The 22,474-nt window shown below is 35.8% G+C and overlaps 2 protein-coding genes across 2 annotated transcripts; both read left to right on the forward strand.

The window, feature by feature from the left end:
• The first annotated feature begins 387 nt into the window (after positions 1-387).
• Positions 388-16,818, forward strand: LOC113404723 (uncharacterized). The gene is made up of 12 exons (XM_064215509.1): positions 388-547; positions 824-1,048; positions 1,123-1,908; positions 3,175-5,328; positions 5,445-5,670; positions 11,654-11,793; positions 12,029-12,200; positions 13,276-13,462; positions 13,540-13,602; positions 13,678-13,738; positions 13,831-14,166; positions 14,385-16,818. Exons 2-12 carry the CDS (start codon positions 896-898, stop codon positions 14,574-14,576), a joined length of 4,470 nt encoding a protein of 1,489 aa, XP_064071579.1. The 5' UTR covers positions 388-547; positions 824-895; the 3' UTR covers positions 14,577-16,818.
• A 597-nt stretch (positions 16,819-17,415) lies between these two features.
• On the forward strand, positions 17,416-22,036 carry Prp19 (Pre-RNA processing factor 19). The gene is made up of 7 exons (XM_064215583.1): positions 17,416-17,563; positions 17,795-17,944; positions 19,181-19,314; positions 19,737-20,054; positions 20,141-20,382; positions 20,668-20,812; positions 20,923-22,036. The coding sequence occupies exons 1-7, from the start codon at positions 17,545-17,547 to the stop codon at positions 21,406-21,408; spliced, it is 1,494 nt and encodes a 497-aa protein (XP_064071653.1). The 5' UTR covers positions 17,416-17,544; the 3' UTR covers positions 21,409-22,036.
• Positions 22,037-22,474: the final 438 nt, after the last annotated feature.

Genomic DNA, 22,474 nt, shown 5'->3' on the forward strand with positions numbered 1-22,474 from the left:
ATATTGGAATATTATAAAAAATCTTATAATAGTTTCTATAGGGGAAAAAAAAATTGTATATGAAATGAGTTACGTAATGACTTAGACTAATTTAAACAAAAATATTTTAATTGAGTAAATTTTTTATCAAAATTATGAGCCTTAAGATCCTTTAATTGTCAATCTAAAATATTTAAAACTTCTAAATAGAATTAATAAAAAACATTTTTGTTATCAGAGTGAAATGTTTCAGTTGTGAATACATAAAATATATATTTACAATTGTACTTATATCGGCCCAATTTTTTTAGCTGAATAATCGGGCGCGAAAGCTTCGTCATAGGAATGCTTGAAGATGATTGGTTGGAAAATTCGAAAGTACCAACATAACGAATGCAAGTACATTTTGGCTATGTTGTCAGAATTATTACCAGTTGTGTAGGCAGGTAAAATTCGTCGCTTTGCTGAATATAATTTATTTTTCTTTAATGGTTTTCACTACGATAATGATAGAATATTATCCATAATAAAAGTCGTGAAAATGCTTTATTTGTTAAAACAACGAAAGGTAAGCGATAAATTAATGTTTTAGTGTTTCAAGAACTTTTCTTTTTAAAAGGTTGTGGATCTGCAAAAGTAGCTGCACAATTGATAGAGTGCGATACTCGCGAAAGAAAAATGTAATATTTTCTTTCTTCATAATAAATCCCGAAATAAATTTAAAATCTGATATCGATATTTAAAATTTAATTTTAATAACTTTACAACTAAATGGAAAACATTAAAGAGTAGTGCGTCTATACGATTTTTACTTTACAATTTTTTATTTTTATATGCGTTACAGGTCACCAATAATGAATTGTAAAAGATAATTAAACATCTGTAATGGTGTCGCTTACGTTTTTGTTAACGAGAAATGGAGAGACAGCAGTGTAATTCACTTCAAAACTTTGATGACCCGAAAACAGAAATTTTGAAAAAAAGATTATTAAAGGCAACCAGCACTTCCGCGAGTAGTAATCTATCTCAGGGCAACTCGCAGCATAATGTGCTATTGAATACGTTGCGCGTGAGTTATAATATTCTAATAATACATTAGGGGCAGAGTAATTGTCTTAAATGTCATTGTTTACCATTTTTCAGGCGCCAATATCGAGCAGTATGATCGTGTCCTCAGTGCAGGCGCCGCAGAGCTCTATGCCTATTACTCACAATTTAGTTACTCATTCTATTGCTCCTGTAAAAATTCACGCAAACAATTCACCATATCCACTACAGTTGTCCACTGTTCATGTTCCGGTTCAAATACCTGGTTCCACATCCAATATTAATGTCCCAGTTCAGTTGTCAGGTACATCAAGTGGTATGCCATTACAGATAGCTCCAGTAAGTCTTCCTCTGCAAGTCTCTGGTACCACTAGTGTCCCTGTGCAGTTGCCTGCCGGGGATACTATTAATGTTCCCTTGCAAATTCCATCTGCAAATCAGAATATTCAACTTCCAACTCTACCGTCTATGCCACTCTTACAAACACCCACGCAGCCACTCCACAATTCAATAATTCATTTGCACATGGGCTCGAATCCCCGAGCTACAAATATAGATGGTAGTATAGACATGAACATGTCCAGCTCCACTCAACTTCAACTCACAGATTCTGTTAAAATGAGCAATGCCGCATCTATGTCTCAAGTACAAGTTGGATCAAATTCAACTGTGATGCAAATACCAAACTCATCAAATAATCCTATTCAACTGGCTCTGCCAAATGCTGGAAATACTGGAGTACAATTACGAGGCGCACCCAGAAGCATGCCCCATGTGGTGTATATACAGACTCCGACAGGACTGAAACCAGTATCTAGTACTGAAGTCATTAGTCAGGCCAGTACCAGTGGCAATCCACCTCAGATTATAGTTAGAAGACCTGTAAGTATTTAAATCTTTTACATAACATTTTTATATTTATATATTAACTTGACAGTTATCTATGTTTGAGTGCATGGCTAATGGGGCCAACACTTATGCTTGTGACATTATCTGTGTTATTGCATTTGGTTTTAAGATATTTTATAAAATTGAAATGTTAAAAGTTAGAGTATCTTTTAACAAGAATATGTCATTACAGAATATTTCATATATTTTATATTTAAAATATTATTTTCATGAATGTCTTTAAAATTCTTTAAAAATTATAATTTTATTCTATATTAACAAGATTTAATGTCAAGTTTAATTTTTAATAAACATCTATTTATTCAAATTAGTAACATATATATTTCATATTTTAGAACAGAGATATGAAAAACTTTTCAAATAGGGTAAAATATTGAATAGTAAATTTAGTTCTAATATTGAATTATTAAGGAAGAAATTAATAGATAAAAAATAAATTATAACATTAATGTATAAAAAGTGAAAACATATTAAGTAAGACACAATTCATATTGATACAATTTCTTTACTTTCTAGTTAACACTAGAGATGGAAATAAAAAAAATTAAATGGTGAATTTCTAAAGTCGATGCACCATTTTGTTTTCAGGTCTTCTTCTTTTTTTTATTAACCAATACTAGGTTAATAAACCAAACCTTATGGTCATTTTAATAAGATAATGAAGTGAAGTGAAAGATTTAATTTAACAAATAATAGAATTAAAAAACTATTCTGTTTTAGCCTATCTTTTAAATCCTCATAAAGTAAATTTAATATCTTCAAGCCTTGACCTAAAAGGCCCAGGAGTCCAGTTTGATCTATTTTTGTAGGTATATTGATCTATTAGTTATTAAAGTGCTGACACTGTGCGACATTAGATAGAAATGACTTTATTTACAAATAGTCTGGTTAAAATCTTAAGTATGACTATTAAAGAAAATTATATACCCTTGCCGGACTGAAACTTTCTCTTCCTTTGATGAGAAGGATTAGGAAGGAGGAAGAATGGGTGTTTACAGAATCATATTTTCAATATTGATTTTTATTGTAGATGTTATTTAGTAAAAACACATTTTACACATCTTTCAATATCATCTATTTCTGTTTTTAACTATGTGTTTAATTTTATAAGTTTATATGGTCCTCTTCGCATCTCAACTTATGAATATATTATATATTTAATATATTAACTTATTTATCTTATATCCAATTTAATAATATCACAGTTCTTAGCTTGTTTAACGTAGTTTTATGTTTCAGATAACAAGCAATTCAAACATACATTTAATATCGAATGTTTCGCCAAAACCGAACATAGCGCCCAAACTACCGGGACAAAATAAGTCGTCGATACTCGCGCCGGCCAACACGACACAACCCATTGTAATTCAAAAGCCAAAAACAAACGACAAGATGATGGTGCCCGTCAGCATCGCTCCTGGCGCTCCGGGCGCTCCGGGCAAACAGGCTATTGCATATTTAAGTTCTGTTAAAAAACCTAACACAAAAAATATTACAGAGAATCAATCTATACTCATATCAAGCAATCAAACGAATGTGAATTCTAATAATCAAAAATTATATTTAACTCCAATGATGCCAAAAATACAGAACACCAAGTTTATTGTTCCGGTAACTTTACCGGCTACCATGGCGTCCAAGGGACCTATAATTAATCTTCAAATAGCTAATGGGCAGATTCAAAACGATCCACAAGGAAATATAACTGTTATGAGAGATACGACTCCTATGGAAGCTTCCGAAATGCCGCCCTTGGCCAAGATTGTTGTCATGAATGGGAAAGATACTTGCATGACAAATAATTCTAAAGGTGAAAAGGCTTATGCAGTATCGATAACTGGATCGAGAGCCGAGCCCACCGGTGAGCAAGGGGAGTATACACTGTCGATACCCGAAACGAATGCGTCAATGAATGACGATATTTATACTGTGTCGATAGCGGATGATGAAGGCGGTCAGACGCGTGAGAAATCTTTCACACTGGCAATACCGGAAAAAGGCAAAAGTTTACTTAATAGAAACATTATTGACAGAAACGATTTGGGTCCCGTTACAATTGCAGCTCCTGCAATACTGCGTCGCTCTAATTCTGATAATAGTGAGAGAAAAACTGCTAATGCTAATATAAAACGCCGTATTTCATTATGTACGGAGAACCTTTCGAACAAAAACTTGAAATTAACTTTACCTCAACCGAAAATTATGAACAAATCGAAGGATCACGTCGATGGAGACGTCAACGACGACCATCGGGTGCCGTCCTTGTTCTGTGATGAGAAACTCGATAAAGACTTAGAAGCAAAAGTTAATTTGGGAGATTCTGATGCCGAAGATTATAAAGATAAAATGGAGATAAAGCCTCTCGATTTAATCTACCTTCCCAAAGCAGAGAACTGTACGACGAAAGACGAAGTCAATGGGAAAGATAGTATTAATTCAAAGTTAGAAGAAGACCCTCCAGGACTTATTTGGAATAATGGAATTGCACAACTCCGAGGAAGCAACCTCCATTTCCAAACTAATGAATTTGGTCTCATTGATCTTATAGAAAATTCGAATCAAAATGTCTTGACTAACACGGGAGCTAAGTACCACACTCCGCTTAAACAGCGTATTGAGAGAAACAGGGACAAAAAGCCCACTTCTCCTGAAGATTTGTACCGCTGCGACGGCTGCGGGTGCCACGGAATGGCGGCAGAGTTCATCACACCGAACATCTGCAGTCTGACCTGCCAGAGCGAAGTTCAAAAGATGACGCAGAAGAAGAAAGATAAAGAAAGAGCAGAACTAGCAAAGAAACGAAACAAAATGAAGAAATTACTGATGCGGAAGCAAATATCCGACTCCGACATACTCCAAGATAAGGACGACAAAATTCCGTCGAAGCACTACGATTCGATTTCCAACGATAATCAAATATCGGAAGCGGTGCTCATGAAAATGAGCGAAGATATGATCGAGAACGAAAAGTACCCGTGGATGTGCGGCAAGAATGGCTTCTCGTGGATGCGCTACCTCGACGTGTGCAAAGCGAAGGCGGCGCCCGTGAAGCTGTTCAGAGATCCGTTTCCCTACAGTAAGAATAATTTCAAAGTCGGGATGAGAATGGAAGCGATCGATCCGCAACACCCGTCTCTGTTCTGCGTGGTGTCGGTGGCGGAGGTGCAGGGCTACAGGATGCGGCTGCACTTCGACGAGTACCCGGACATGTACGACTTCTGGGTGAACGCGGACTCCATAGACATCTTCCCGCCGGGCTGGTGCGAGAAGAACGGGAGGCCCCTGAAGCCGCCGGCCGGGTACGATCCATCCTCGTTTTCGTGGCCCCTCTATCTGAAGCAAATGCGCGCAGTTGCGGCGCCCAGGCAGCTGTTTCAACATATCACCACTGCGGTGAGTACCAGCGACAATAATTTAAGTAATTCAGAAGTCAAATCAATCAGTATCGTTAGGAAGCTTGCTAACACTATTACCCTGAAGCACATCTATAGCTACAAGTCACGTTGCAGATGATAAAGCCGAACGGGTTCCGCGTGGGCATGAAGCTGGAGGCCGAGGACCGGCAGAACGAGCTGGTGTGCGTGGCCAGCGTGGCCGACATGCTGGATCAGCGCCTGCTGGTGACGTTCGACAGCTGGGACGACGTGTACGACTACTGGGTGGAGCCGTCGTCGCCCTACGTGCACCCCGTGGGCTGGGCCGAGGACCACGGCCTGCCGCTCACGCCGCCCAACTGTGAGTATGATATGTAAAGAACTGATCGATCTGGGACGTAGACGCGATCGGTACTCCATTCGGAAGTCAGGTTAAAGTAGTGCAAGTCTATATTTTCTAGATTTTTGGCAATAAATCTATTGAAGAGTGGTTACGCATTTATCTAAAGACGAATCTGTTTTCTATCTGTCCGCGCCCGCCAGCACCGAAACTCGACCTCCGACCTGTCTTAAGGTTCGTTTAATATATTCAAGTTGAATACAGCCACCCCGTTGGACACAGTGTGTGAGCAGCGTGATACAATAAACCCCCCCAACTTTGGATCATTAAAGTTAATTTACTTACTAGTTATCAAACGCATACTGAATGTGAAGTGAGATTATTGCTCAAGTAAAAGTACGGTATACTCAATAAATTAATAAAAAAGTAGTCAAAATTATTATACTATATAAAGTATTTATAATATTAAATAATAATAAAAATGTGTGAATGAATTATTAATATTGAAATTATTCCATTTAAAGTTACGACACCGATGGTCCACTGGATTGTGCAGTTTTTAGCTAATTCAGTAGTTTAAGTTTTAAGGTGGGACAGAGACATATCTCACCTTCAACAAAATGCTTCATAGTAAAGTAGACTTTGAATTGGCTGTTATTTAGGCAGTCAGTTAATTTAACCAGTTTTGGTTAGCTCTAATATGTGTTTTAGCAATGTAAATGAATCTGTTTCTAGTAGGCTAAATAAATAAATTGATCAGTAAGTTATGTAATATTGGATAGCTACAAAATAGATTTCACAGGTGATTTAATTTTAATAATCAGCAGATAATTAAACTTTTTTTGTAATTATGTATTAGGACTACTTTTTTGACATATACAAGATCAAGTAGACCAAAATGTCTACTTATTGCCGAGTTGGAATAAATCGGTGTGGATAATTTTTTTAAGGTTCTACAGCCGAATAAATTACTTCGCTATTTTTGGGTACTATAATGTTTAATAATTAAATTAATTAAGCTATATGTGGATTCAAAATGTTGTGATGGTCTCCTTTCTCAACTCACTTCTCACTTTTTCACTGCCAACTTCAGACTTTACTACTGAGCTACTGAGAACATTTCGACAGAAAATTCAATAGTATATTCCAACTACAATAGGACAAAAACTAAACAAACAACATTTGACACGCGATATCACTGGTCGATAGCTTGAATAATTTATGCTATTCAATCAATTATAAATACTGTTATCGAATCTTTGGAAGTAAAATTAAAGTTTATCTGAGTAGTTAAGTGGAATTGTGTTGTATTATAAATAAAGACATATTAATCAAGAACTGTTCGTAGTGTAGAATATAGCCGAGCTATTAGCAAATTGCATGAAATACGTAAATCTGAGGTTTGTTTACCTTTATTCCTTCGATTGGAATAACCTATAGACAAACGAAGCAGGTAGCATCATGTACACAAATTTAGAGCAAGTGAAACAGAGCAATATCAATAATATACATTTTTTTTTTTTTTTCGGAATGTCTTGTAAAGTATCTTGTACTATTCTGTCGGAGGAAGCTCTTGTATATTATTAAGAATATTAATAACAAAACGTTGTTACGTCACTGAAGGTCGCCTGTTTAAAACTGGGGAAAATATTTATTAGCTTTATACTTTTAGATAAATTCCATTCATTTCGTTTTAATTCTTTAACTGTTAAGTATTGAAAACTTTTAGTGATATAATTGAAATAACTACAAGGTAAGCAGGTTTTACTTTGACTAGTAAAAGTGAATTGTGAATAAATTGAAATTTGCTATTAGATTTTTCTAATTTAAAATATATGGGTTACTATAAAAAATATTCATATCAAAGATTATGATATTCGGACTTTGTGTTAGTATTCAATACAAAAAAAAAAAAGTTTTATATGGGCAGATTAAAAATATTATTTGCCTGAAGAAATTATTCAAGCTTTTTATGTTGAATCGATCCAAAAGAACCAACAAGGTGCTCAGTCACATTACTGTTACAAAATAATAACGGATACAAGTTTGTATAAATTAAAGAGATAGAATTAATTTCTAAACCAGATCCACTCGCTACTAATAAACGCACGTCGGACATGCACTTTCGTCGGAGTAACAGTTCTTCTGCATATGTATTATAATAACGTGTATTACTGCCATGGATTTTATTTAATCACCATTATTTCTCGTACAAAATGAATGCACCCTACAAAGAAACCCTGGTGAAATAACTGTTCGTATTCTTATTAATATATTACTACTAAATTAGCTACTCCGTAAGTACTCCATAAGTGATTATTTTGAACGTTAGACAATGCTTTAGTTGTTAACTTTATTCATAAAAATCGGCCAAGTGCGCGTCGTAGTCGGCCACGTTTCGTACCGTTATCTATAAAAACCGCAAAAAATTTTTTTTTTGTATGGGAACCTCACTTAAATATTTATTTTATTCAATTTTGAGTATTTGTTGTTATGGCAAGAGAAATACATCATCTGTAAAAAATTCGTAAGATGACACGATGAAATGAGATACAGCCTGGTGACAGACGGACGGACATCGGTGTTTTAGTAATAGGGCCCCTTTTTACCTTTTGGGTAGGGAACCCTAAAAAGGCAATCGGGGCAAGGATTTGACCATGCATATTTTGGTTAAAAAGCATTTATTCAATCTATCGGGCCGTCTAGACCTCTTGTAATTATAATATTACGTATGTATCTTCTACATTTTTATTTATATTATAACGTAATGTCGGTATGTAGGTAACCTTGTGCAGACGCACGTGCTCTGTGCAGAATTTATTTTAGGACGTACTCAAACTTGTTCCGTTATAAATGTCGCCTCGATTTTGATACAACGCACGTTTCGATTTAAGTAATCATTATAGCCCAATGTCCAACAATGCGTAATCTGCCCGAGAAAATGTCTAATATATTACATATAACGCTACAAACTTTAGATGTCGCTCGGTTCATTTAGAAATTAGAAAACATATTTTTTTTACAAAGTGTATCACGTACAGTTATTTGACACATTGATCTCAAGTTTACTACGCACAAGTACAAAGCTTGTACAAAACTTGTGATTAAGTGTAAAAGCAATGTATTAACAAACTTAACGTTTTTTTTATGTATTGATCCCGTTATACGTTGTTATATATTTCTGTAAAGAAAGTTGTATTTATAAAATAGTAAACATAGTTTATAAAAATAAAGAATACAGATCTCTGTACCGTCTAATCAACATTAACATCTTTTCGCTCTTTTCGTTATTAGTTTTATTCATAATGTCATCAAACATGCGTATTTACAAAAGTCTCTGCTTAATAAATATCTAAGGCAATAGAAAGATCTTAAATTGCAAATTTCCTGGTTATACAGCAGTTATAAATATGTAGTTCAGTATCTCGTATCTCGTATCACACAATACGAATAAATTAAAAGCATTTTAATCATCGGTCGCTGTTTACGAACGAATCGACTTCGCTATCAGTATTCAGTCGAACGCTGCCGTTGATTGTATAGAAAGTTGAATTCTTAACTTGTTTTCTCGTATTTTATTAATAGACTATTTTCATTATATAAATACTACTTATGTTTATATCTTGAGTGTCCAAATTGTTAAGATGGACGACACGGATCTTTTGTGAGTAATTTTATGATAATTATTCCAGTTTCTTGCGTTCTAATTATTATATCATACTAGTTTTTTTTAAATGAAGTTTATTAAAAAAAGGTTTTAGTTTCTTAAAGTTTTTTGTTTTTAATTTGTAATATTGATGAGGTTAATATTTTAATTCAGGGTTAGTAATGTTAATATTTTAGATATATTTAATATATTCATATTATAGACGCTAAAGACAGAATCGTTCTTTGATATATGGCGTTTCTTAAAAGTTGGTACGTTGCGTTCATCACGTAACATTTTAAACTATGTTTAAAATATTTATTTCTGCCTTCCCGCCAGTTACTGTGCATAAACATTACATTAACGTGCGTTTGATTATGTTTATAGGCGTACATTATATCGATCTATTTTTTTAGTAGCTATTTGTCCAGCTTTCCATTCATGTTTTTTATTTATCGTTTTTCGGCCATGGCAGTCAAATCAGACGTGACAAAAGTGCACGAAGACATAAATGCAGGCGTGTGTGTGCAAATATTTGCAAACTTATATGTTTTTATGGTGATTGAAAGGATGAATTATATGCTTGACGCGTCTACCGACGCGCCGATACCTTACTTACTCCAGGCCTATTCGTCGGATCCGATCCGATCAATTTAAATCAGGACCTCGTTATTTTGCAATGTATCCTCGAAATTAGACCAACGAGCAGCATAAAGCCGATTGCGATGAAGGAGGAGTACAGATAAACTTTAGATTTACATTTTCCATTCGCTTTGCTAATACCTCTGCATAATGTAGCTCGTCAGACAGTTCTTAATTAATATGTATTTATTTATATATTAATGAAACTCTACACTACTTGTATCCACTTTAATCTTACTCCCAAAGTTTCGGTAACAACTTCGCCGGTATATAAAACGCATTATTTTATGAATTTATAATGAATACCATAGATTATTCAAGATGTCGACCAATGATGTCGCGTCAATTCAAATTCAAACTCAAACTTGTTTTTTCTTCACTCCTGTGATATGCATAGACAAAGGAAAATATGTTTATAGACAATCATTTATGAAGTATTACACATTAGTAACAATTAATCAAATTTACTAAAAAATATATTTTAATTATCTTTTCTTCAAATATACGTTTACTCAATTATGTAATAATTATTAAAGAACGTATAGTCTTAATAGTTGTGATAGCGCCATTGCGTATTCTTAATTAGCCTAAAGGTTGACTGGTAGAGAATCCCTTCTGGCATTAAGTCCGTCTTTGTATCAACTACACCATTTTGGTTTAAAGCTGATTCTTAAATTTTAAACCAATCTAATTGAGTACATATAACGTATTTTGATTTTAGCTTTAAAATTATAATTATTTAAAACGAAATGAAAGTATGATTATTAGAAAATGATCTTACAATAACAAAATCGAACACGTATAAGCTTTGAAGTTTGTCGTATTTTTTTTAATGGGGACTTTAATAAAGGACGATTTTAAATTTTGAGGATCATAATATTTGTATTTCGATTATTTAATATAATGATAAATGTTTGTTTTTAATCAGACACATAGGAATATATAATCCACTATGAATGTTACAAATCGGATGAAATTTTAATGGACATTTGACAATTTCGTTATTAGGAACTTGGATATGTTTAGTATTTAATTGCTCCGGTGAAACGAATTAAACGCTGCGAACAAAAACTGGACTTTTAGCTACAGCAAGATACCCTAACATTTGAGATAAGGTAAATTTATTCCTGAGACGTAGCCGTCGCTGCCTATGACCGAAACAACACCAGGGACACAGCTAGTATCGATAAATTACATTATCTGCATCTCACTGCTCGTCCGTTAAATATACGCGTTACGAGATTTTCTGCACAACAAATAAATAAAGTGAACGTGACGTTATACAAACAATGCATTCGAATGTACAAGTAAATAATGAAAATTCCGCGTATGAAATGAATGATACAAAAGCATTGTCATTAGTGACCATTATAATTACATTAAACAATGTTATCGCGCTGTACCCATTACTTAGTCGATTTAACGACGCCTGGAATGCGAACAAAATATCCGAACATATATCAAAACTCACGTTTCTCACGGCATCCGCTTCGATCGGGTTCTGTCTCAAGCCTGTGTCATGTGTTGCACGTACATCTTTATTTGAAGTTTCGTAAAGTTACATCATCAAGGTACATTATGTAAAAGGTTAGTTGGCTACTTAAGATCCGCCGCCGTCGATATTTGTAAAACTTGTACTAATTTAACATAAGACTTTACGATTTTCAATTGTAATATCACTATAGTAATCCATTACAATTTTTCACCTGTTCACAGATTACAAAGACCCAGACACGTTCTCGTGGGAGGGCTACCTGGCGGAGACGATGTCGAGCGCGGCGCCCCCGCGGGCGTTCAAAACGCGCCCGCCGATCGGCTTCAAGCCCGGGATGAAGTTAGAAGTCGTGGACCGTAGGGTAAGCTATTTTCAACTTTATCACCGCATAATAAGGTGCATTTTATCAATGAAACTATTTTATACGTTGAATCGAGCTTTCTACGAAAAAAAGTTAATGTTTTTGTCAAGTAACAAATAAATAAGTATATTGGACGAATTAAAAAAAAGTGTACTTCATACTTAAAAATGTTTAGATATAGAATGCGAATGTTTAACGACATTAATCTTATCACAATAATCAATTGAATTTCCAGGTACCGTTCCTAATAAGAGTGGCGACGATAAGCGCGGTGAAGGGCCACCAGGTGCGCGTGTCGTTCGACGGGTGGCCCGAGGAGCTGGCGTGCTGGCTGGACGACGACTCGCCCGACATACACCCCGTGGGCTGGTGCCTCAAGACCGGACATCCACTCGAACCGCCACTCAGTAAGTAGCAAGCCATTGCTGTCAATTTTTGTATTTTATAGTTTATTAAAAGAAAGGAGTTTTGTCAAGAGTCTGAAGCTTATAATGTCTTAATCCCGTCCTCACTTATACTATAAATGCAAAAGTGAGTTTGTTCGTTATGCTTTCACGTCTTAACTGCTCCACCGATTATCATCATAATCAGCAAATTTCATATTTGCTTACACGGTGTCACGGGTACAAAAAGGACATAGGGGTACCCGACACCTGAGCTCCATTTTAACTTTCACGGCGGCGAAGATAGGCATTAACAATAACAATAGGCAGACTTCAAGAAATAACTTTTTATTTTCTTTTTAGTGTACCTATTTAGATAAAAAAATAAACGAGCATAGTGCACAAATAAATCAAACATCGTGTAAAATGTTTGATTTATTATATATTAATATGTGTAGTGCATGTCAAATTAGTATTATAGGTTAGGTTACCTTAAAGATATGACATTTATTAATAGATTTATAGCAGTTTTAACAATTTTCAAATTCATTATTAATTCAAAAACAAATGTCTAATGTATACTCTTTAAAGCCTTAAGGAAATTTACTTAATAAATAAAATGCATCTACATATATAATAGTACCTGTAATTGGGAAAACCCATGCTCTGAGCATAATAGGTAAAAATGTGTTTTTAATTTCCTTTGAATTATTTACATTCATGTGTAATTTAGTGTCATATCTTGTTATATCTTTAGAATATTTAATATGAAATTGTTCCAAGTAAATACTACGCGCATATTAGTTATTCATTTAGTACTGTTAATTATAATTGTTTTTGTTTAAAAAGCGTATTAGTGTATCAAAATGTATCATGAATATAATTAAAGACCTAGTTGCACATCAAAACTACCTCCTACCATAAATAATATTCAATAAGAGTTGCCACAAATTAATATACTCAATGCAATGTTAAAAATGAGCTATAGAGTGAGACAAGTACGAGGGGTGCAAGTTCAAGTGGTGTACATTATACATACATTATTTAATATATTCTCATAATTGAAATTGTAATTTTGAAGTAACGTATGTGACTGCAGCGGCGGAGGAGCTGCGCATCCTGGGCCCGTGCGGCGTGGGCGGCTGCCGCGGGCTGGGCTCGGCGCGCGGCGGCGCGCACAAGCAGCACGGCGCCGCCTCCGCCTGCCCCTACCGCCCCGCCGAGCCGCCGCCGCTGCCCGACCGCCTGGCGCCCGGGCCCGCCGCGCACGCGCTGCTGCCGCTCAGGTGCGCCCGAGCCGCGATCCCCCCGTTGACGCTCCGCTGGACTTGTGTGCTAAACTTTCAAATTTAACGTTTTGCAGGGCACAGAGTAAGCCGAAATCTATTTCTACCAGTACGCCTAATAGTGATGCGCCCAAGGAGAAGTGAGTGTCGCATAGTGACGATTTATTTTTATTAATTATTATTTTATGCTAATACATTTTTAAATCGTTTCGCAGACCGCAGCGAGGACGGCCTCCGAAGCACAAAAGAGTCGAGGAAGTCGCTAAAAACGAACCAGTACGTATTCTCTCTCTCTAAATAAATGGAAGGAATTAATGACTTTTTAACGAACGAATTGCGATAGTATATTGTGACCATTCGTCGTTTAGGTATCGGATGACGAATCCTTATCGAGCAGCGGCGGGAAGCGCTGGCGTGGCAGCGGGAGCGAGGACAACCGCGCGCTGCGGTCCTTCTCCCGTCGCGACACGTCCGCGCACCGCTCGCCCCCGCACCAGTCGCCCGCGCACCACTCGCCCCCGCACCAGTCGTCCGCGCACCGCTCGCCCCCGCACCAGTCGCCCGCGCACCAGTCGCCCGCGCACCACTCGCCCAGCCACCGCATGTTCGCGCTGGCGCACCAGGCGCCGCACGCGCCGCGCGCGCTCATTGCGAGACACATGGCCGACCTCGCGCTGTCGCCGGACCCCGGCTTGTGGACGCAGGTACGAGAGTTGGCACTCACATGATTAGACGTGTTTTAAATAATCAATAGGTAATGAAAATATAGATGTACATGATCTCAAATCTATTTTACCTATATCTTTATATATAGATCATATTCACATAGTTTAAAATGTTTACTATTAATAATTTATGTATTATTCTTGTACATGATATGCGTTATTTAATAATATTATTAACAAGGCCATTAACGTAACAGAAGGAGGTGGCGGCCCTGCTGTCGCGGATAGCGGGCGCGACGGTGGGCGCGGCGGCGGCGGCGGCGCGGCTGTCGGGCACCGAGCTGGTCATGGCGTCGTGCGAGGAGCTGGTGCAGTGCCTGCGCCTGCGCCTCGGGCCCGCCGTCAAGGTGTACGCGACCGTGCGACACCTGCGCAACTCGCTCTCGTGATCGCTGGCCCTCGCGCACGCGCTCACCGTGCTCGTTTAGTCGTCGACATGTCTCATGACATATCATATTGTGCTGTGCCTTTACTTGCACTCTTCCGATCGGTCATTGTGAATTATTATGACGTTTTCGATTTTAGATCGTGATAAGAGTGGTACTATACAGTGCTTATGAGTGTAATTAGTGTAGTCTATATGGATAGATGTATATTGTGTACAAAGTTATGGACTCAAGTTCTATTTGTGGATTTTGTAAATCATGGACTTTAACTAAATGTGTAAATTGTAAATTATAAATAACACTTACACTACACTTAAGTGTATATAACGTGCGCAGTACATGGTAGAAACTAGGGCTTATGAGGCCCATGGTCATTAATGTTTTCTATCTATATAAGTTCTCGTTATTTGTACAGATTATATAAGAACTTTTGAGTCACTTATTTTTGACTGTCATAATAAGAATAGAATCGAAGGTTATTTTTATGAAATTGTGTTAGGATATAAATGTAATTTACAGTTGCAATAATAAAATAATATATTTCATCGATTAATGTCATCCTTGTTTCATATAAAATTAAATGTAAAGTTGTTTAAAAACTCTGTTGAAAAGTGGTATAGAAAACGTATTTTTGTATCAATCGCTATTTAGATAAATTATATTTTATTCAATTGAAAACATTTTTTTAATAAAAATATAGGAGTCAATTTCTTTGACAATATTATCATATTAGGCTGTATAATATTAGCTCTTCCTTCGCTTAAGTGAGCCTTCTAATCTAGCACAAAATGCAAAAATTAATTCAAGGTTTGAGGTTGTGATTGTATACAATAAGTGGGGCAGTCGGGGAACTCTGATACAAACTACAACATATTGTGACATCAAATTGTCCTAAAATTACCTGTTTTAATTGTTGTAAACTACATTTCCGTTTATACTGATAGTGTTCCGTGATAGCCACGCTGATATTCTCTTGAAAAAAAAAATGAATCTAGTTAAAAAAAAAGGAAATATTTTGTTAAGTTTTCCTGAACACTCCACATTAAAAAGAAAATATTTTTGATCTTTTTAAATCACATATATTACTATTTGACAGCCTGTTTCCAAAGGTACAGTGACTTGTGAAATCACTAAAAAATATTTAAAACTCTGTTAAAAATTTAACAGAGCTTTTCTTTTACATGAATGGAGTACATTTCTTAGATCAAACCAAAGAAGGTTATAAATATTTACCATTATTCTTAACACACTGTATATATTAAAACCAATAGTTATGTTTTGGTTGAGTCGACTTTTACGTTTACAAATATAATTATGTAGATATTTATTATTAAAACATAGTGCAATTTAGTATTATTTTAGCCTTCAATAAACTGTATATTAGATATAATATAATGTTTTGGGTTTTGCTCTCATGGAATTAAACTTGCAAAAGTATATGATGCTTTATGTTTTAATTAAATTAAAATGGGTCCTACGTGCAAGTCAGAATTATGTTCTAAACTGTCTACATTTCAAGAGTCGTGCTGTATAGTCTTTTTGACTAAAATAAAATTTGCTGTATTTATAATTTATGCCCCTGCTATAGTCTAAGTTGGATTTATTGTAATTTGTAAATATCAATACACAGAGAATGATTGTGGGCTCTGTTATGTTGCAAAGGAATTATTGTCCTCATTTATTTGGATATAACCTGTACAAGGTGTGAATAGACATCTCATAAGAACCTAATTTTTTAAAGGAAAGAAAAAATTATCAACAAATGAAATAGATTCCAGTGTAAAGGATTTTACTTTAATTATTTCCGTTTCATCGTTTTAGTTTAATTTTTTGTTCGTACATTGTTGAAATTAAAAAAGAATGCACTTTACAAATTATACTTTGATTGTTGGTACTAACAAAAATCGTACTCTTCTTTAATTTTGACTCAATCACACTTTTTTTTTTATTTAATTTACAAATCATAGTTGAGTACAACCTACTTTGCAAAATGTTCATAAATAAATAATTGAAAAAAATGCTATACACTTATCTGTTTTATAATAAATTACGTATTCTGTTAGAATTGTAAATAAATGTTTTGTATATCATCAAGTAGTTACAATATTTTTGCAGTGGCCATGTACAAAGTTACGATTAGTATTAGTGTAAGTTTTTACACGTGTCTAGTGCTAAAATGTGCCATTAACTTGGCAAAAACTATTCTAAACTGTTGTTCGGAAATTAATAAATTTTTTGAAATCTACATTTGTTTCTTTATCTGCATAAACCACCAAATATCGTTATAAATTACAGAGTGCACTCCCCTGAGTTTGCGCAGATACTTTAGTATTACGGCTTGAATGAGATCGGCCGTCACATCGTGGCCAAATCGGTCAAGGGATCGGTAAATCAGTGTAGGTATGAAAATTATTTCCCAAAAAAAAGTAAAAATTTTGCGATCAAGCTAAACATTAAATTTGATTTATATTTGCTTTTGTTCGCAGCTTCAACTGAAACTAATAATAGAGCGTATAAAGTTAATACTTTTTGTATAAGCTATAAAGACAAAGTATAGAGCCTCAATGCGTTTCATCTGTAAAAGAAACAGCTGATTGCTGAAGCGGTGAACGATTGTCACTGAGAGTGATATGTTAATGTATTTTGTTTCACTAAATTTAAAAAAATCGTGTCTTGAACTCTCACCGTACCAGAAGCCTGCGTAATAAATAAGAAATGGTAATAATGGTCACTTTTTAAATTATATATTTTATATAATTATTCTCTATTAATAAAAAAAAGTTAAGAGTAAGTTTAATTGTTGACGTTATATTATCTGTATTTACTAACATGATGGTGATGTGACATGTGTAATGTGTTGTCTGTTAGTTTTTGACAGCTAATGAAAGTGTAAAAGTCGGAGGGAATTGTATTTTTAATGTGATTTTCATGATTTCTTTCTTTACATTAGAGTTAAAATTAAAAAAATAGAATGGCTTTATATTGTGCAAGTACGTATTAAATATAAAACAATTTACCATTACTTTTTTAAATTAAAGCGTGCATCGGAAACCGGTTGATGCTCGGCTTGTATTTTGCTTAATTCTTCTAAAATATTATTATAGTATCATTTAAATATATATCAAGTAACTTTTGTTATGTGTTATTTTTTAAAATAAAAGGTAATCTATAACATTTTTCTATGCGTGGTTGTAGTTAACCTAGTAACCTATCTTTTTTAGTATCAAATGAAGTGCCCGAGGTGCCAGTCGTGTCCCCTTCGTCAGGGGCCGTGTTCGAGAAGCGTATTATTGAAAAATATATAATTGAAAATGGTGTTGATCCAATTAGTGGAAAAGATCTACGAGTTGAAGATCTTATTGAAATAAAGAGTAAGTGATAGCCTTTAAATTACTTATTTAAATAGCAACTTATGTGCCTAAATTAATGATAAAATGTATTATCAGTAAAATTATATATAATAATGCATGGATACATATATAAGTTAAAAACAGAATGTTTATTTTAGAATATATACCTGTAAATTCAGTATATCAGGTAATTTATTAATGTAATAATAATCACTATTTAAAAAATATACTTGCACTATATAGATAGTATCAGAAACCTCATAATAATATAATCTTATATATAAATAAATCTATATAAATACAGTCAAAATCTGTTATAACGACATTGAAGGGACTCATATTTAGTCATAAAAACCGATAGTTGTAACAACCAGTGATGCTTATTTTTTTATGAAGTGTTGTTATTGAATGTTTAGGTCATAGATATTAATAGGCAAAATATGCATATTAATGTATGAAATTAAATTATATTTCATTTATTTCAATCAAAACGTATGCATATTAAGAAAGAACTATGTCATTTTCCTGTATGCATAAAATCTGTAATTTTAGTTTGTTTGGAACACTTTTGTTTTGTATACACATTTTGTAATTCACTTTGATGTTTAATCAGTGTATCGTTGTAATTTCCCTGCATGTGAAACTGTTCATTGAAAAGAACAATCTTGCATAATACACTAACAGCATTGAGACTATCATTCATAGTTGCCACTGTAAATTGTTCATCAGTTTGTCATTTTCTTCTTGAACTACTCGTACAATATTATCTTCCGTAGCCGGTGCACAAATCGCAATAGATCTATCTACATCAATGCACTCGTCTGCTTCAGTAGTAATTGTTTACAATACGGCTCAGCTGGTTGTCCTACAAATATAATTCTCCAAAAACATTAGCCAAATATGCTCATTTAATGCGGTATTTCGTAGTAAGCAATGTCATATAAAGCAATATTTTTAATAAGACAGTTATATAGCATTCAGCCGGGACCTTTGATTTTGGTCAATATAACCGATACGTTGTTCTAAACGATGTCGTCATAAACGGTTTTAAATGTATATATAAATCTGACTTTGGGCATAAATCTATATTTAATTTTAAAAAGTATAGTATTTTCTTATAGGGCTTACTTATATGCTATGCAATTTCACTGTTTGTTTTCTGTACACTAAATAAATAAATAAATAAATAAATAAATAAAGACAGACTATTCCTTTTGAAACTGTAATGGTTTTTCTAATGAAACAAATATTCCCCAGCACCTCCAATAGTAAAGCCTAAGCCCCCCAGTGCCACATCTATCCCAGCGACTCTAAAGAGCATGCAAGATGAATGGGATGCCTTGATGTTGCACACATTCACACAACGACAGCAGCTGCAAACTGCTAGACAGGTATGAGAGTAATATTTTTTAGATGGTGTACATTGTTTCGTTATTGGAATAATTGTTTTGTCTATCCTTATTGTCGTATTTTGTCATGACATACAAAAATATACTCCTGTTATTTATTACAAACTATTTGTAGTATTTAATTGATAATTACAAATGAAAAATAATTAAGAGAAAGTACTATTGGACTGATTGTGGCAGAAATAAATTGTATTTTTTTTTTAAATAAAGTGAGCTAGTTATATGTGTTATCTGACCATATAGAGTTCACAATAATAATAATTTTTTGTGGAAAATACTTTTTTTATGATGTATAGATTTTATACAAGTTTATCTAAATTGAAAGTGAACAATCACTTTCAATAATACTAGTCACTGTAACAAAATTACAAATAGACTCAGAGTCTCGAACGTGATCTCCGCAGGAGCTCAGTCACGCGCTGTACCAGCACGACGCGGCGTGCCGCGTCATCGCGCGGCTGACGAAGGAGGTGACGGCGGCGCGCGAGGCGCTGGCCACGCTGAAGCCGCAGGCGGGGCTGGCGGCGCCGGCGGCGGCGGCGGCGGAGGCGGCGGGCGCGGGCGGCGCGGCGGCGGCCGGCATGTCGGCCGAGGTGGTGGCGCGCCTGCAGGAGCGCGCCACGGCGCTGACGCAGGAGCGCAAGCGGCGCGGCCGCACCGTGCCCGACGGGCTCGTGGCGCTCGACCAGATCCGCGCCTTCCTCACGCTCGCCTCGCATCCCGTACGTCGACGCCGTTTCGGACTGAATCGTACAAGTTCACTTTCCTCCGTTGAATATGTATCTATTTTTTTATCCTAAAATTTCAGGGTCTCCATTCGGCTAGCGTACCGGGCATTCTCGCCCTCGACATCAATCCGTCCGATCACAGTCGCCTGCTGACCGGCGGTAACGACCGCAATGCGACCGTGTTCAACAAGGATACGGAGCAGGTGGTCGCAATCCTCAAGGGCCACACGAAGAAGGTGACGCGCGTTATCTACCATCCGGACGAGGACACGGTCATCACCGCGTCTCCGGACCACACCATACGCGTATGGAACGTGCCTACGTTAGTATTTTTAGTAATTGGATTTATGACAATACAATTTGTAACCATTACGATCCTTGATACCAGTACGATCCTGAGATAAATAATGCTCAATGCTTTTCGATTTCAATTCGATTTTCTAAGCCTCTTCAACAACTTAATTCTACATTGTGTCTATTATACTATATATAAGACTAAGTAAAATTACTAGTTCCTACTCAATATTGCATATTTTACCAAGATATAGACGATATACAAGATATTAAATAATCAAGGATAATGTAATATTTTTGTATAATACGTTAGATCTCAGACTACGGTGCTGTTGCGGTCGCACGACGGCCCGGTGACGGGTCTGTCGCTGCACCCCACGGGCGACTACGTGCTGTCCACCTCCACCGACCAGCACTGGGCCTTCTCAGACATACGCACAGGCACGCTGCTCACAAAGGTCATAACGTTATCCACTGTTATAATGTCAATATAAAAAAAGAAAATATTATAAATAATATACATAAAAGAGTTACAGGTAGCTTTACTTAATTTTTTTTATCTATGTAGGTTAGTGATGCTTCCGGCGTGAGCCTCACAACGGCGCAGTTCCATCCAGACGGTCTTATCTTCGGAACTGGCACTGAGGACTCACAAGTAAAGATCTGGGATTTGAAGGAACAGAGCAATGTGGCCAATTTCCCCGGACACGCCGGGCCCGTCACCTCCATATCGTTTTCAGAAAACGGTTACTATCTAGCCACGGCTGCCGAAGATTCCTGTGTTAAACTGTGGGATTTGAGGAAGCTGAAGAACTTCAAGACCATCCAGCTGGACGAGGGCTACTCTATTAAAGAATTGTGCTTCGACCAGAGCGGTACCTACCTGGCGATCGCCGGTACGGACGTGAGGGTGTACCTGTGTCGGCAGTGGCAAGAGCTGAAGGTGTTCAACGACCACACGGCCTCCGCCACTGGTGTGCGCTTCGGCAAGAACGCTCAATACCTCGCGTCTACGAGTATGGACCGTACACTCAAACTGTACGGCATTGAGTAATTTCATATCAAGAGCTGCATTTCTATATTTGTTTCTACACATTTTTTTACATTACAGTTATTATATCCTTGTCTTCACAAGCGTCACTGTAAGTTAAGGATATAAAATTAAGTAAGCTAAGTATAATTTTAGAATTGTGTTAGGCTAACAATATTATTTTCCTTTCTATAAGACTACATGTGGGTGATGTCTGTACTGATTGTATGATGAGAATGATTATTGAGATTTAAATGTTGGGGGCAACAACACACAAGTTAATATTTAAAATTAACCAAATCTCTGCTACGATATACTATGTAATTTGTGTATGTTAGGACAAATATTAATTGAGTTAAAATTAAATAAACTCCGCCATATATATTGACTTCTTAAGGCCAGGGCCGAAAATCAAGGATGCTGTTAACTTTTAACATAATAAAATTTTACCTGCTTAAATAACTTCTCCGTGACAGTCGTAGGCTGTAAGTTAGTCTAAATGAATCAATGACATGGGATGTGATCAAGGTTGAATGTGTTGTTTGAAGCGGTCTTTATGTTTCGTGCTAATAAGTCTATGTATACAAAGGTCCGTACATGTTCCAATTGAGTTTATATCCAGAATATTACTGCTATATTTTGAAAATCTTATCATAATAGTTAATAAAGTGAGTGACAAAAAATGATTTTATATTTCTTTTTCCTTTTTAACCGACGCTTACCATTCTTGAAACAAAATCGATAGTATTCTTTGCTCAAGTGGGCTTTTAGTAGCACTCTTGAATTTTATAGAACTGTATTAAACGTAAAGTTACCACTGGTCCAAAATGTAGATTCTACCGAAAAGTACCGACAGGAAACTCATTAGTTACTATTTTATACTAAACATTGTTTTGTAGCTGTATGATGTGGCTGAAACCGTTTGCCGCGTTACTAACAATTATGATACCCAGCATCGTTTGAAATTGGAGCTCTTTAAATCAACAAAGTGATTATATTGTAAGAACAAGTATTTGCTCAGTCGCTGCAGTCGCTGTCCACTTCCGAGTGTGGACAGACTAAACTTAACCCTGTAACAACAGAGATGAGA

The sequence above is a fragment of the Vanessa tameamea genome, chromosome 8 (assembly GCF_037043105.1).
Source record: "Vanessa tameamea isolate UH-Manoa-2023 chromosome 8, ilVanTame1 primary haplotype, whole genome shotgun sequence".
Classification (NCBI taxonomy): Eukaryota; Metazoa; Arthropoda; class Insecta; order Lepidoptera; family Nymphalidae; genus Vanessa; species Vanessa tameamea.

Bases quoted from the DNA above. Each gene is read 5' to 3' on its own strand.
- LOC113404723 (XM_064215509.1), top strand. From the start codon at position 896: ATGGAGAGACAGCAGTGTAATTCACTTCAAAACTTTGATGACCCGAAA. The intron at 5,329-5,444 runs GTGAGTACCAGC...GTCACGTTGCAG, and splicing joins TTCAACATATCACCACTGCG to ATGATAAAGCCGAACGGGTT. The intron at 13,739-13,830 runs GTACGTATTCTC...TTCGTCGTTTAG, and splicing joins AAGTCGCTAAAAACGAACCA to GTATCGGATGACGAATCCTT.
- Prp19 (XM_064215583.1), top strand. The intron at 17,945-19,180 runs GTAAGTGATAGC...AATATTCCCCAG, and splicing joins AGATCTTATTGAAATAAAGA to CACCTCCAATAGTAAAGCCT. The intron at 20,813-20,922 runs GTCATAACGTTA...TTATCTATGTAG, and splicing joins CAGGCACGCTGCTCACAAAG to GTTAGTGATGCTTCCGGCGT.